The sequence below is a fragment of the Pestalotiopsis fici genome, assembly GCF_000516985.1.
Source record: "Pestalotiopsis fici W106-1 unplaced genomic scaffold PFICI_Scf_2, whole genome shotgun sequence".
NCBI classification, from domain to species: Eukaryota; Fungi; Ascomycota; class Sordariomycetes; order Amphisphaeriales; family Sporocadaceae; genus Pestalotiopsis; species Pestalotiopsis fici.
In genome coordinates this window covers 193116-208690 of record NW_006917092.1, presented here as the reverse complement: position 1 = coordinate 208690, position 15575 = coordinate 193116, and the positions used below count along the sequence as shown (strand labels likewise).

General features: G+C 50.9%; 4 protein-coding genes across 4 annotated transcripts; 1 reads left to right on the top strand and 3 right to left on the bottom strand.

Annotated features, from left to right (window-relative positions):
* Positions 1 to 430: 430 nt before the first annotated feature.
* Positions 431 to 8563, top strand: PFICI_02189 (uncharacterized protein; the record flags this gene model as incomplete). Its single annotated transcript, XM_007830770.1, has 3 exons — positions 431 to 566; positions 646 to 2723; positions 2774 to 8563. The coding sequence occupies 3 exons, from the start codon at positions 431 to 433 to the stop codon at positions 8561 to 8563; spliced, it is 8004 nt and encodes a 2667-aa protein (XP_007828961.1).
* A 780-nt stretch (positions 8564 to 9343) lies between these two features.
* Positions 9344 to 10066, bottom strand: PFICI_02188 (uncharacterized protein; the record flags this gene model as incomplete). The annotated part of the gene is made up of 1 exon (XM_007830769.1): positions 9344 to 10066. One exon carries the CDS (start codon positions 10064 to 10066, stop codon positions 9344 to 9346), a length of 723 nt encoding a protein of 240 aa, XP_007828960.1.
* Positions 10067 to 10763: 697 nt separating this feature from the next.
* On the bottom strand, positions 10764 to 12781 carry PFICI_02187 (uncharacterized protein; the record flags this gene model as incomplete). The annotated part of the gene is made up of 8 exons (XM_007830768.1): positions 10764 to 11181; positions 11240 to 11405; positions 11477 to 11819; positions 11877 to 11969; positions 12031 to 12087; positions 12140 to 12294; positions 12351 to 12468; positions 12524 to 12781. The coding sequence occupies 8 exons, from the start codon at positions 12779 to 12781 to the stop codon at positions 10764 to 10766; spliced, it is 1608 nt and encodes a 535-aa protein (XP_007828959.1).
* Positions 12782 to 14278: 1497 nt separating this feature from the next.
* PFICI_02186 (uncharacterized protein) lies at positions 14279 to 15253 on the bottom strand (the record flags this gene model as incomplete). Its single annotated transcript, XM_007830767.1, has 1 exon — positions 14279 to 15253. The coding sequence occupies one exon, from the start codon at positions 15251 to 15253 to the stop codon at positions 14279 to 14281; it is 975 nt and encodes a 324-aa protein (XP_007828958.1).
* Between the last annotated feature and the right edge of the window lie 322 nt (positions 15254 to 15575).

Below are 15575 nucleotides of genomic sequence, written 5' to 3'. Positions count from 1 at the left end.
CAACTTAGGTGGCCCGCGCCCTGAACTCCACTGGACGTAATTGGGTTTCTGTTTTTTTTGCCAGAGGTTGAGTCACCCCGAAGGAGTCGGCAGAACACGTCCATGAAAAAGCTTCACCGCCTGCCTTAACGCGACTTGGGGCTTGAAGAACCTCTCGACTGAGCTCACACCACACCCCACATTGGCCGGACAGTGAAGATCCACAATCGCAGAACATAGCCAAAGTTGAAGACGAGGCTCGTTGGAGAGAGTCTGGACATCTCGCGAGTTCTGTTCGTTTTGTTCTTTTGCCTTGCACCTGCGCTTGCGCAACCTCGAAAGGAACTACGCTTACATTTTCTGGAAGAGGTCGCTAGAATTCAATTTATTTTTTTCTGCCACCACTCCCTTCCTATGATGTGCGCCAACGTGCCAGTTGCAACCTATCAAAATGTCTGAAGCGGGCGCAAATGGTGCCACCCAAACGGCCATTGACTTTACGGCGACCAAGACCGAGCTCAGTTCCGCCTCCACCAGCCGACGCATTGCGCAGTTGAAGACGCTTGATGAGAAGGTCAATAGTAAAAGTAGGCTGATTTGCAGCATCCCCAACCATCTCGCCGTGTATTGCTTGTTATACTGGAAGCTGACCCAAGCTTTGCGCAGCGATTGATCAGACCTCGGTGCCCAAGCTTCTGAAGCTTCTCTTCGATACTCACCCTCTATACCAAGACCGACCCTCTAGACGGGCAGTTGAATCGTGTATCACATCCATATTCGCAACCGTTGATGACCCTAAGATCCTCGGGCTGTTTGTCACTGCCATTCGTCTCGAGTCACAAAAACCCGGCATTGCAGCCAACAATGCCTTTGTCTTGGTGGAATGGTGTTGCCTGCTGTTGAAGAGCTTGGCAGGCACGCCCTTGTATGAAAAGTTCGGCTTGGACATTATTCACGCGAATGCCGCCGCCCTCGAGAGATGTTTTCAACCTCCCGCCAGGCCTTCCGTTGGCCATTCCGCTCTAGTCATCACACGCCGAGGCCTACGAGCCGCTTTCTGGCAGAAGGAGTTTCGGCCAAAGGTAGTGGAGGAGACTATTCAGGCTCTTACAGCAAAAGGTGCCCAACCTACAGCTAAAAATGCCGTCATGCTTGGCGTTGTCGCTGGAGTGTGCTCTCGTCACGACCAGGCGAAATCAACTTTTGCGAGCAAGAAGACCGATTATTTCACGTATATCACTCGAGAGATCATCGGCTCCCGGACGGCTCCCGCACCTCATGTGACGGATGGCTTGAGCGACTTTTTCTCGGACTTTGTGACAGCCGATGATCTCACCAAAGAGATCGTTCCCTCACTAGAGAAAGGCTTACTTCGAGCGCCCGAAGTCGTACTAGACATTGTTCCACCCATCGTCAAGCCTCTCTCCCTCGAGATTGATCTGTCAGCAGTGCTTGCCAACAATCTCATGAAACCATTTCTCTCCAACGCGAAATCAAGCAACGCGGCAATCCGTGAGAGTGTTTTGAACACTTTCAAGGTCATTGTGATCAAAAGTCAAGAAACCAGCATTTTGGAGAAAGTCGCCGATGAAATACTCGGTCCTCTCAAATCTGGAAAATTGGCCTCGCCCGACCACCGCCTTCTCCATGCTTCCATGCTCCTAAGCATCCCGCTGTCCAGCACTATGGCCGACAAAGTAATCACTGCTCTCCCGCCTACTGCTTTGAAGGAGGGCAATGAAGCTGCCCTAGCGGCTGAGGTTGCTACTATTAGTAAATCAGTCTCCTATCAACTGCAACAAGGCAGTGAATTGCCAAAAGCTGCCATTGACGCCTATGCCAAGGGCCTCTCTGACAAAAAGATCAACACTCGTCGTGTTTGGATCCTGAAGACTGGTGATATTCTATCTACGTTTGCATCTGAGTTTGTACCCGACAATGTGGCTAAATTTGCCGACGCTGTGGTCTCTCCTCTTTGTGATACGTGGGCGGAGATCTTGAAGAACCCTCCAGCGGCGGTGCAAAGCACTCTGATTACAGGTGCCTATGTCTTGGCCACACTGGCCTACCAAAGCCTGTCTCAAATCGACACTCCTACCGTCGAGTCTGCCCTCAAGAAGGCTTCCGTATCCAAGGAGACACTTGTGTACGACCCGAAGCCCTCATTCCTCTTGAACCATCGTGTGTACGGTCGGTTGACCACCGACGACGATCTGAGGTGGTTTTTGTGTGCTCTGGCAGCCTCAGTCGTCGATCTACCAGCGGCAACACCATCTGTCAGATCAGCTTGGTCGCAGGCATTTATTTACCTCTCTTCCTCTCCCACCGTGCCATCTCATGTTCGCAAGGAAGCGTGTGGTACATTATCCAAGCTTTATGCCAAGAACCCTGCCATCATTGCGGAAGCTGTGATCGCAGGAATTTGGCAGTGGGTCGAGTCAATCGAGACTGCAGATAAAGACAGCATAGCCTCTTCTGCGAAATTCGACAAGACTCATCTCCATGTCACTCTAAGATCAATTTGTCTCAATAAGGAGGAGTTTGAACGAATGGGCGCCGAGCAAGATCTTGAGCTCTTGGAGCAGCAAATGTGTTCATTGCTTGTCCTGTCTCGGCCAGACCTCATTCCTAGGTCTAGTTGGATTGATACAGTCTTGCGAGTTGGCTTGGATCCTGGGAGCCTAGCATTGAGACACGAACAAGACTTGCTCGACGAAATCGTCAAGAGGACGACTTTCGAACAGGTAAGTTTTCAGGAATGATGTAGTGCACAGCACATCTGATTGGTGAATAGGTTACACTGGTCAAGACCGCAGCTTGCAAAGCAGCAGCAGATCTTGCTTTCGTCTCTCCAGAGGTCATGACGCCCAAAGTCATTGATATGATCCGTCGAGACCTTGATACCAAAGATCTTCAGGACGTAGGCCCAGTAGAAGCAGCCATCTTCCGCACTGCAGAAGGGACTGCTTTCATTGACGTCCTCGCAAAGAACACCCAATCACTACCAAACAAGAACACAAAAGATTATGACACGCTCAAGTGGGAAGAAGAACTTCGGGCTCAGTTAGCTGCGAAGAAGGGCACTCAGAAGAAGCTTACTGCTGATGAGCAGGCCAAAGTCAACGCACAGCTCAAGAAGGAATCCGAGATTCGAAAGTCTGTGCAACAAATCGAGGCACGCCTACTTCGTGGTATCGGTATCATCCAAGGTCTTGTCACCGGCCCTCCTACCGAAGCAAAACTGTGGATGGGACCATCTGTGGACGCTCTACTGAAGGCCATGGAGGCAGGCGCTTGCCTGATCACTGGTGATGTTGCACCTACAGCCTACCTGGCCTGTGCGGACAAGGTCAGCAACCGTCTCGGGGCCATCAGACCTTTCATTGGCGTCGCGACTCTACGTGCATTGGGTGTTACCGGCTTGCCTGAAAACCTATTGGAGGAAGGCCTCGAAGACCTTGTCACTCGAGTGCTATATAAATTGCGATTCGCTGGAGAGCAGCGACCTTTTGACTCCATTTCCGTCGTGTATATCTTGTCTCTCATCTTCCTGATACTTCGACAAGGTGGCTTCGCTGCTGCTGCAGACGAGAAAGATGCCCAAGTTGTCCTGGCCATTGAGTTGATCTCGTTTCACACAGGCATCTCTTCCGATGAAGCCTTACCTAGAGCTGATATCATCTCCGCTCTGATCACCTCGATGCAGAACTATAACCAACACTACAAGATCATCAAGGATTGTTTCCATGACTTGATTCGTTGTGTAGCTCCCAATATAACGACCTCTGAAATTGCAACTCTTGTCAGGGGTGCTATTGTTCCGCAATCTGCCGTTAGGGAAACAGTACTGCAAGCCATCAGCGCAGAGGTTGACCTGACTGAGCTCGATTTCTCAGAAGAAATCTGGCTAGCCTGCCATGACGATAGCGAAGAGAATGCCGAGATTGCCAAGGAAGTTTGGGAAGAGAACGAGTTCAAGCTGTCCAAAGAAGTTCCACTAAGGATGCTTCCTTACGTCGAAAGCCGGGATCATCAACTTCGACGGGCTGCCGCCCGATCCCTCGCGGCAGCCTGCAAATCGTATCCGGCAACGATTGACAATGTGCTGTCCAAGCTTCGGGCATCTTATGTGGAGCTAGCCAAACCCCGTGTGCAAGAATTAGATCGATATGGAATGCCTCTCAAGTCCAATCTCGCAGATCCTTGGGAGGCACGACACGGCATAGCGGCTGCTTTCAAGCACTTGGCTCCTCATTTAGAAAAGAGCCAACTGGACGAATTCTTCAGCTTCCTCATTGAAAGGGGTCCTCTGGGCGACAAGAACCCCGACGTTCGAAGCGAGATGCTTGATGCGGCGGTTACAGCCATAGACGTCCATGGCCGAGCACTAGTGGACAAACTTATGAAGATGTTTGAAAAGACACTGGAAGCCCCCGACAAGGGCTCGGAAGCTGGCGACCGCGTCAATGAAGCGGTGATTGTTATCTATGGTGCTCTAGCCAGGCACTTGAAGCCAGGCGATGCAAAGATTCCCGTCGTAATCGAGAGGCTCTTGGCTACACTGAGCACACCATCTGAGACTGTTCAGTATGCGGTTGCCGAATGTCTGCCGCCACTTGTTCGCACATGCGGCGACAAATCATCCAAATATTTTGAACAGGTCATGGACAGCTTGCTCAACTCCAAGAAATATGCCGAAAAGCGTGGTGCTGCTTATGGCTTGGCTGGTCTTGTACTTGGCCGAGGTGTCTCTGTTCTGCGAGAATATCGTATACTCATCTCATTAAAGAGTGCTACGGAGAACAAGAAGGAATCTCAGCAACGTGAAGGCGCATTCCTTGCATTTGAGTTGCTGCCTTTGATTCTTGGCCGTCTTTTTGAGCCTTACATTATTCAGATCGTTCCTCAACTTTTGACTGGCTTTGGTGATACCAACGCTGATGTACGAGACGCTTGTCTTGCGGCAGCAAAGGCATGCTTTGCGAAGCTCAGCTCTTTCGGTGTTAAGCAAATTCTGCCAACCTTGCTGTACGGTCTTGAAGATGATCAGTGGCGAAGCAAACGGGGTGCCTGCGAACTTTTGGGTGCCATGGCTTATTTGGACCCTCAACAACTTGCTCAGAGTCTGCCTGATATCATTCCACCTTTGACGGGCGTTCTCAATGACAGTCACAAAGAAGTCAGAGCTGCAGCCAACAAGAGTTTGAAGCGCTTCGGTGATGTCATTACCAACCCCGAGATCAAAGGTCTTGCAGATATCCTTCTCAAAGCCCTCAGTGATCCCACCAAATACACAGACGATGCTCTGGACTCACTCATCAAGGTGCAATTCGTGCATTACCTTGATGCTCCATCCCTGGCACTGGTTACCAGAATCCTCCAGCGAGGTCTTGATGACAGATCCAACACTAAACGAAAAGCCGCCCAAGTTATTGGCAGTCTGGCACATCTCACAGAGAGAAAGGATCTTATTGCCCACTTGCCAGTCCTTGTTTCTGGCCTCAAGGTTGCGGCTGTCGATCCTGTACCCACAACTCGTGCTACTGCTTCCCGTGCACTGGGTTCCTTGGTGGAGAAGCTCGGCGAGGATGCTCTGCCGGATCTCATTCCTGGACTCATGCAAACTCTCAAGTCGGACACTGGCGCGGGCGATCGTCTTGGTTCTGCCCAGGCTTTGTCCGAAGTACTGGCTGGATTGGGTACTACAAGGCTGGAAGAGACCCTCCCCACCATTCTCCAGAATGTGGAAAGTTCCAAGTCTGCCGTCAGAGAAGGTTTCATGTCCCTCTTCATCTTCTTGCCAGTGTGCTTTGGTAATAGCTTTGCCAACTACCTTGGTAAGATTATTCCTCCAATCCTGGCTGGTCTTGCAGATGATGTGGAATCTATTCGCGAAACCGCTCTTCGTGCTGGTCGTCTCTTGGTCAAGAACTTTGCAGCCAGAGCCGTCGACCTGCTACTGCCTGAACTTGAACGTGGTCTTGCAGATGACAGCTACAGAATCCGTCTCAGTTCCGTGGAGCTGGTTGGTGATCTACTTTTCAACCTTTCTGGTATCACCGGAAAGGAAGATGCCGATATCGAGGAAGAACAGGTCAAGGAGGCCGGTGCCTCCCTCCGGGAGGTTCTCGGCGAAGAGAAGCGAAACAAGATCCTTTCTGCTCTGTACATTTGTCGCTGCGATACTTCTGGTGCTGTTAGATCAGCAGCTATCAGTGTTTGGAAGGCATTGGTCGCATCTCCTCGAACACTCAAGGAACTCACTCCTACACTTACGCAGCTCATCATTCGCCGTCTGGGCAGCTCCAACATGGAGCACAAGGTTATTGCCAGCAATGCGCTTGGCGAGTTGATCAGGAAGGCTGGCGATGGCGTTCTGTCAAGCCTGTTGCCTACGCTGGAAGAAGGTTTGCAGACTTCAACGGACGTGGATGCCAGACAAGGTATCTGCCTGGCTCTGAAGGAACTCATCTCATCTGCGTCTGATGAAGCATTGGAGGATCACGAGAAAACTCTCATTGCCGTTGTCCGTACTGCCCTCACGGACTCGGACGAGGATGTCAGAGAAGCTGCCGCCGAAGCTTTCGACTCTCTCCAACAGATCATCGGCAAGCGTGCTGTCGATCAAGTTATGCCATACTTGCTCAACCTTTTGCGGTCTGACGCTGATGCTGACAACGCTCTATCTGCTTTGCTCACTCTTCTCACGGAGACAACCAGATCAAACGTCATTCTACCAAACCTCATCCCCACTCTCATCGCGCCTCCCATTTCAGCCTTCAATGCCAAGGCTCTTGCTTCTCTATCCAAGGTTGCCGGCCCGGCTATGAACCGGCGGCTGCCAAACATCATCAACTCTCTCATGGACAACATTGTCAATAGCGAGACTGATGAATTGCGCAATGACCTGGAAACATCATTTGACACCGTTATCCTATCCATCGACGAGTACGATGGTCTCAATGCAGTCATGAATGTGCTCTTGCAGCTTGTCAAGCATGAAGACCACCGCAAGCGGGCCAACACTGCATACCGCATGGCTTACTTCTTTGAACAGTCCACTGTTGACTACTCGCGTTACAACCAGGACATCATCCGCTCAATGTTGATCTCCTTTGACGATAGAGACAAGGATGTTGTGAAGGCAGCATGGACAGCACTGAGTGCGTTTACAAAGAAGCTCAAGAAGGAAGAGATGGAAGCCTTGGTACCATCTACACGACAGGCCCTTCTCCAAGTTGGTGTCGCCGGCCACCATCTGCCAGGTTTCGAGTTGCCCAAGGGTATCAACGCCATTCTGCCGATTTTCCTACAGGGTCTTATGAATGGAACCCCCGACCAAAGAACCGCTGCAGCTCTTGCCATCTCCGACATTGTGGATCGCACCAGCGAGAACTCCCTCAAGCCGTTCGTCACCCAGATCACCGGTCCCCTCATCCGTGTGGTTTCCGAGAGGTCGACCGACGTCAAGGCAGCCATTCTCCTCACTCTCAATCACCTTTTGGAGAAGATGCCTGCGGCTCTCAAGCCTTTCTTGCCTCAACTTCAACGTACCTTTGCCCGATCTTTGGCAGACACGACCAGCGAGCTGCTCAGATCTCGTGCTGCTAAGGCTCTTGGTACTCTGATCAAATTTACTCCTCGTGTCGATCCTCTCATCGCCGAGCTAGTAACTGGTTCCAAGACGACTGATCCCGGTGTTAAGACGGCCATGCTCAAGGCCTTGTACGAGGTTATAAGCAAAGCCGGCGCCAACATGGGTGAAAGCTCACGTACTGCAGTCTTGGGCCTGATTGATATGGAAACCGATGAGTCGGATGCAGCAATGACAATCACCAACGCCAAGCTCCTCAGCGCCCTGATCAAGAACGTACCAGAAGAGATTGCAACCTCACTCTTGAAGAATCGTGTTACCACGACGCATTTTAGTACATCTTCTGTGCTTGCATTGAATGCTGTTCTCGTCGAGTCCAAGGAGGTTCTTTTGGAGAATCCGCTTGCCGAAGACTTGCCAGATGTGCTCTGCCAAGGCATGTCGAACAAGAACCTGTTCGTTGCAGACAATTCGATCCTGGCAACGGGCAAGTACTTGCTCTCCGCAACGCCTCCATTTGAGCAGGCTAAGCCCATCTTTTCAACCTTGGCATCAATCATTGCTCCTGGAAATCCTGGCGACAGCCGTCGTCTTGCTCTTGTTGCCGTACGCACTGTCTGCCGCAAAAACATGGAATTGGTTCGCCCACACCTACCATTGCTTGCTGGTCCTATATTTGCGTCAGTAAGGGATCCTGTCATTCCAGTCAAGTTTGCGGCTGAAGCAGCATTCATTGAGCTCTTCGATGTCGTTGCAGAGGAAGGAAAAGTAATTGAGAAGTTCGTACAAAGCCCCGCGGGCCAGGAGATGGCTCCCAACACCAGAAGAAGCATGGGAGACTACTTCAAGCGGGTTGCTCTTAGACTTGGAGCTCAGGCCCGTGAACGACGCGAGATGGAAGGCCTCAGCAACGATGAAGCTGAAGACGAGAGAGAAATCTGGAGTGTTGGACAAGTTGAGACTGGAGGTGGTGTGTTCAGTCAAGACTAAGAACGTTGTTGAAAGAAGAACCATCGAGATTAAGATAGGAAAAGTCAAAAGTGATTTGGCATTTTGTGCCCACATCTTTCTACTGCTATGCCTCCGTTTGTTCTCATGACAAGGTTTGCACCTCACATCAGCATCGAGACCAGCTCTCGCCCGCTCGAGAAGTGTACAAACAAAAAGTCGGTATTAAATACCTATTAAAATCAAGGTGACATGTCTCCGATCGGCCACGTACCATCCCGTCATTCCATTTCAACGAATCGGCTGACAGGCATGTAAACTGGGTAGTCAAGAGTTCGTAGTATTAAGCCAGCCCTTTCTCCGAATTTCGGCTTGAGGTATCATTATAAAGTTGGGAATTTCTAGGTTGACAGAGGGAAAAACGTGGTGTTTCCTATGGTTAAGGAAAGGAAATCTAGAAATCCGTTGATCATGATGGTTTCGTAAGGCAGTGGTTTGCTAGATTTAAGAGCTACAGCCGGCCCCCACGACTTGCTCTTCACTTTGCCTGGCGGTAAAGATGGTGCCCAAAGCTTGAATAGTGTGAACAATCTGAGTGGCAGCACAGATGAGAAACTGTCCCGCGTCAGCCTGCAACCTCTGACAACAATCCTGAAGAAGTCGTACCTGTTTTGCGAAAGTGCCATTTCGCATATATGATTCGATGTACGCTCGACATTGACGCCGCCATTATTGAGAAGCGCACAAGATCAAGTCGGCAGTACCACTGAATTCAGAAAAAGGCTGCTCCAGTGGCTGACGAGTTTTGGACTGTCCAATATATCACCCGCCACGAGCCAATCTTTCATCAGCTTCTTTCATGGCGGCCTCGTGGAATTTGCGATGTTCCACCATGCTATTCCCTGCATCGGCAAGACGCTCCTCAGCTTCCCGCATTGCCTTTTCGTGAAACTTTCTGTGTTCAACCATACTGTCATCTGCTGCAGCCAGTCGTTCATCCGCCTCTTTCATTGCCAGTTCGTGGAACTTCCTATGTTCTACCAGACTCTCCTCCGCGGCCGCTAACCTATCGTCTGCTTCCTTCATGGCGCGCTCGTGGAATTTGCGGTGCTCAACCATGCTGTCGTCAGCCATGGCAAGCCTTTCGTCAGCTTCTTTCATAGCTTGAGCATGGAATTTTCGGTGTTCGCGGATGCTATCCTCGGCGGCAGCGAGTCTCTCGTCTGCTTCCTTCATCGCCTCGGCGTGAAACACGCGGTGCTTCTTCATACTGTCGTCGGGAGCGTTGAGGCGCTCATCGGCCTCCTTCATGGCCTCTGCGTGCCAGATGCGGTGTTGCTTGATCCGGTCCTCGGCGGCGGCCAGGCGCTCGTCGGCTTCCTTCATGGCGTCGGTGTGAAAGACGCGGTGCTTGGCCATGCTTGCGTCGGCCTCGGACATTTTGGCACGGTGGAACTCGTCGAGCCATTTCAGCCGTTTGTCGTTTTCGGATTGCTCCCATGACCAGGCGGCCTCGACATCTTGAGGATGCATGACTTCTGCCATTTCAGTCCTGATTGATAATTCCTGGCGATGGTTGGCACAAGCTGGAACTGAACAATTACGATGTCCTCTAGGGTGAAATTACGCAGCACTGCTCAGTGGCCAACAAAGATGAAGGCAACAGCACAAATTTAATCAATTATTTGGGGAAAAGTGGCATGTGATGCCTCGAGTCACCGAGGGGTGAGATCATGCTGTGTTAAGCTCTACCAAACTTGGGGAGTCCAGTTCCAAGTTTCGCAGATATGACGTCACCCACACGACCTCCCACCGACCACGTACTTGGATGAGCAACAGTCCATGGAGCTCAAACGCAATGTAAGATGCTGTATCTCTCTAAATCATGTTGCAATTTTCTCAAACGAACAGTATCTAGCACAAGTCTCGTAAATATTGCGCCAGCTTTGTGAATCTGTTATAGTCGAGTACAGAAACGGATATGGTATCATTAGTGCTGCGCTAGTGGTGGAAATCGCAATGATGCAAGGATCCAGGCAATGCTATACTTGCCGTGCCGCCCCACAAGATGCCGCGATGATCAGCAATATTATGTACTTGCAAGTTTATTCTTCATGGCCACTGCAATAGTCAGAAATTTTTACATCCTGACCAAGAAGATGATAATGGAGCGTCGACATTGTATTGCTATTACATTACTATCTTAATTGCTGCCCCTGAAACATCTAACCAGTCCTTGAGATTATTTGAACTCTTCGAACTCGCCGACCCATTCCTTGAACTGGCTAATGGCAGCCTCTTGCGCAGCTGCAACAGGCAAATGGACATTATTGGTGATGATTAGATCGTTGCAATGTCTTCCGCCAGCGATGAGAATAGCGGGAGTCTCATCGGTACCGTTAAAGGGGCCACCGGGTCTGAACTCGGAGGCCACGGAAGCCGAACGCCAGGGGTCGACCTCGCCGTTGACGTACAGCAAGCGCGGGAGATCAGTGTTGAACCAGCCGTCGGTGCGGTTGTTGACGTAGTCTTCCGTGATACCCAGAGCGCTGCGGTACGTGTTGTTGCCCTCGGGCGGGAACCACAGGGCACACTGGCGGTCGTAGTACTCTGGCGTGGCCAGGCGGGTCATGACTGTGGGGGTCCCCTCCGGCGCACCGCTATAGTAAAAACGATCAGTTATACATTCCCAGAGGAAACTCGAGGGCAAATACTTACGTCTGCCAGTAAAAGAACGGCTCGTTGCACGTCATCCAGATCCATGGTCGGTCTCCGACATTGTCGGGTGTCCAATCGTGGAAGATCTCCCAGGAGCTGTTGTAAGTGTCAAAGCACTGAACATTGTATTCTCCGGACCAATCATCATAGCCGTACGAGTCGCAATCTGTTGAGTCGGTTATCAGTATACAGAGAGAACAACATGGTCATGAAAGAATCGGTAGATTTGATACTTACAACCAGGAATGTAGTTGACCGTGAACCAATCAGCAAAGTTGGGCAGTGCCTTGGCCAGACCAACGCCCGCATCGCTATAGTTGCCCGTGCTGTGGTTACCGCTGGCGCCTTCGATGGCGTCGCACATCTGATAGAATTGCGAATAGCCAGAGTAGAATTGGATGCTCTGCCATGCCCAGATCGGGGATGAGATGGCAATGGCAGCGTCATCGTCGTGCTCCAAGTCTTCAAGCAAGAACTGCTGCTTGAGGGCCGTCTTTTCCTCTTCCGTGCCGTTGATAAAGACGGAGTCGACGTAATCAATAATTGCCTCATAGTCGAGACTGCAGTTCTTGGGCATTCCCTAGTTGCCAGGTTAATATCCAGCATGCGTTTTGAGTATTGCCAAGATCGCACATACCTGCTGAATGGGGTAGAAGTACTCCCAGTAATCGTAAACAGCCTCGACGGGACCGCTGGTGGAGTGGTAAGCCCAGAAAGTTCCAGGCGACAGCTACAGAAGTGTGAGTTTTCAAGTTGATGGATGCGAAGAATTATTTGGCTCTTGTCGTTACCTTTTCAATCCATGCTGCGAGAGCGCCAGAGTAAGAGCCACCAACCCAAACCCAGGGCTGTTCCATAGTTAGTGGTCATTCTTGAGAGGCGTACATATTCAACACGTACTGCTTGATCAGCATTGGTAGAGTTGCTGGGATCAAATGGAAGAGGGGCATTCTGTGCAAAGTTGACAAAGTCGTCTACAGCTTGTTGGAGTGTGAGATCTTGCAGGCAGGTGGTGGTCTGGTTCTGGCACGGGCTGGAAGAGCCCCAGTATCGGTCTGTATTGGAAATCAGCTTGATTCTCAGTAATCACAGATGTTGGTCGATTTCATACGTTCAATCAGAATGATTGCACCGTCGATTGCCTGAGCAATGGCGCTTGTCAAAGTACGCGGTGTGAGATAACCCGTGTAAGCTGCTGCTGCGGCCTCGCCAGGGGTGAAGATAACGACCTGGTGATAGTGTCAGTTGAACCTCATTGATACGATAAGTTTCCATGTATCGTACAGGAGAACCAGGTCCACCCCAATTGGTAGCATTATACCAGTAGGACATGGAGAAAGTCCCCTTTGAAGGATCATTGTGGTCGACGGGTTGGAGGAACGTTCCATTGCCAACAAGAGGCACCGCTGCGTCGACCAAGGTTGCTTCTTCGTCCGCAGTCAGTCCCATGGGCGGAACTTGGCTCACGAGAGGAAGCAATCCATAGGCTCCCTGAATACAGCTCATGGCCAAGGCCAGAGCGTTGACACTTGAGGTTCTCATGCTGGGCGTTTGCAGGCTCGCACAATCTCCACGTGGAAGAGTCGAAGGAATCTCAAGAGAATGAGCTAAATCGCGCTGCCCCAAAGCCAAGTGATCCCAAGGTATTTATGATCAATGATCAACGTCGCCCCGGACGCCACGGACCTGCCCAGGCGCTGCGTCCCGTCATGATGTGCAGTAGTCATGCTGATAGAACCCTGGTGAGTTGACCTTGAACCCCTGGATAGTCTTGGCCTTTTTGCCAGGACTGCAGGACCTGAAGAGATGAGATTTCTCGTGTGGTCCCATGGCCCATGAACAAAATGGACAAGATAACGAAATCGTTACAAATGAACATCTCGAATTGAGGCTCATTGGTGGAGTAAGGTATGCGGATAAGCGAAGATCGCGTCCAAGTATTGATCTCGACTATGCCGAGACGGGAAGGTGACTCGGATGGGTGGTCGAGCGCCTACACGCAACGTCGTGCGCAAGCGCTCGTCTCCACAACTTTATTGCAGATTGGTGACCGGGGGGAGACGAGACGAGATGAAAATGAACCAGTAACGGCGGCATGGATTTGCTGTGACCACGCGCCATGTGTCCCGGATCCTTGAGCGGTTTTTTTCTGCTTCTTTCTCTCCTCATGCGGCTGCATTCATCTGTTCTTTGGCTTGCATACCCGAAGACTCGAGCTCGCCCCCTCCCATGTCGGAAGCAATACGCGGCCACCCTTGTTCTTATTTGAACCGCGACTACCGAGACATCGGGGCATTTCAATGATGTCGTGTGGTCTCGGCGAGGGTTGCGGCGAGGTTGTGTTGCGTTGACTTGGACCACCATGAATAGAAACACATGGCATGCATGGAGGCAATCCGGTTCCCGATATCGAGTCACTGGACCTCATTTACTGCAAGGCTGCCACCAAGACTTGATGGAAAAGTCTCGCCGACAATGTCCGTTATCATCTGCACTCGCACACCACATTGCAACTCCGCCATAGGTCGACGGATGTTCGACATGCCGTCTGCACCAGTTCGAATCACGGCACTGGCTCATGCTCCAATAATGTGGCTTCTCAACGGATGGAAAAACTTATCGAGTTTGTAAAATTGACGGATGGCAGTAGTTGGAACAAAAACCGGCATGCTGCTCGTCTGCGCTGTTGCCCTGTTATCTGATAACTCGATGCTGTTATTTGCCATGCATCCGCTTGGCAGATGGCAGAGTTGGAGACGATGACACGAGTATCATGATATACCCTTTGGTCAATCTGGCCGACTGGCTGAGAACTCATGGTCACATGAATGTGATGACCCCTCCAAGACTATCATCGAGCGAGCAGATGACGCAACCAAGAATGAGAATGTTGGCCTCAGCATTGATTCCTTTCCTTACAAGAGGTCTTCTAGGCAGTGTTCCTCAAGAGATATCACCAAAAGAATCTAGCAATATAAGTGTTATGTATAAGTCGACCAGGCAGGTACTGTACATTTAATGAACTCAATTTCTAACTGCTTAATAGTTGAACTTCTCTCCCAATATCTCTTCGCTTAGCTTCCAAAGCCGGTCTGCCTTGTCATAACCAGTCGCATGCTCCCAAGCCTCTTGTATCTGACAGTTGGCGAGGTATGCCGGCGACTTGTCCGGAATTTCGGGACTGAGTGCAGCCACAAGTGTCGTGGCCGCGCCCTGTGTCATGGTCCTACGAGCAGCTTCGGGGTCCGTCCAAACCCAATCACGCCCCGTATTTCTCTTCACAGTTGGTGCAATGTCATTGTAAGCGGTCGTCGGGTCGAGGTGATCGCCGAGGTGAGTGCCCCAAATCATGCCGGGATGCACAGAGGTGGCAGTGACACCACGGCTCCGCAGTCGTTCTGTCAAAGCCCACGCAAATAGAATGCTGGCCGTCTTTGCCTGCGCGTATCCAGTCCATGGGTCATAGGTCTTGCCATTGGAAAAGTTCCAGTCGTCGAACCGAAAGGGGCTCCCCCGGTAGCCCATGCTGACCACATTGACGACTCGGGAGCCGTCTCCTGCCGCAATAATATTTGGGAGGAGCAGGTTTGTAAAGAGGAAGTGGCCCAGATAATTCGCGGATAGCTGCAACTCAACACCGTGCTTATCCTTGGAGTATTCCTGAACAGCCATGATGCCAGCATTGTTGATCAGTACGTCAATCTTGGGTGCGACATTGCGGATCTTCTCTGCAGCTTGTCGCACCGAGTCGCGATCGGTAAGATCGAGCTGAACAAAGGTGGTCTTGATTGAACTATCGATGACTGCGATTTCTGATAGGATTGGCTTGACTTTGTCTTCTGTCCTGGATGCAATGATGATGTGGGCTGGCTCCCGCAGGGCAAGCGTCACAGCAGCATGGCCTCCGAGACCGTTCTGGGCAGCGCCGGTCAAGACAAAGGTTTTTCCCTTGACATGATCGCCAAAGGCTGCGACAACCTCTTCGCTGGTGGTCTTGATGTTGAAGTTGGACATTTTGAGGACGTCTCTCGGTGATGAAGTGCTTGGATTGATAGAGACTTGTTAATTCAGGGAGATTGGTTGCGATCTTGGAGGATGAAGTTAAGATTAGCTGCCATGAGGGTGATGGGATGCCTTTATATATGAAGAAAGTCATAGAACAGGGTATGCCTAATGGCAACTAGCAGGTGAATAAATTGAACAGCATGCACAGGCATGGGCCAGTTGATTACCAACCTCAAGTGTGAGGGCACGGAATCTACCCAAGTAGGTACTTCATGGGATCCAAAAACTATATTCGGATTTCTCGGCCTTGTCAATAGTCCTGTTGTTCCTC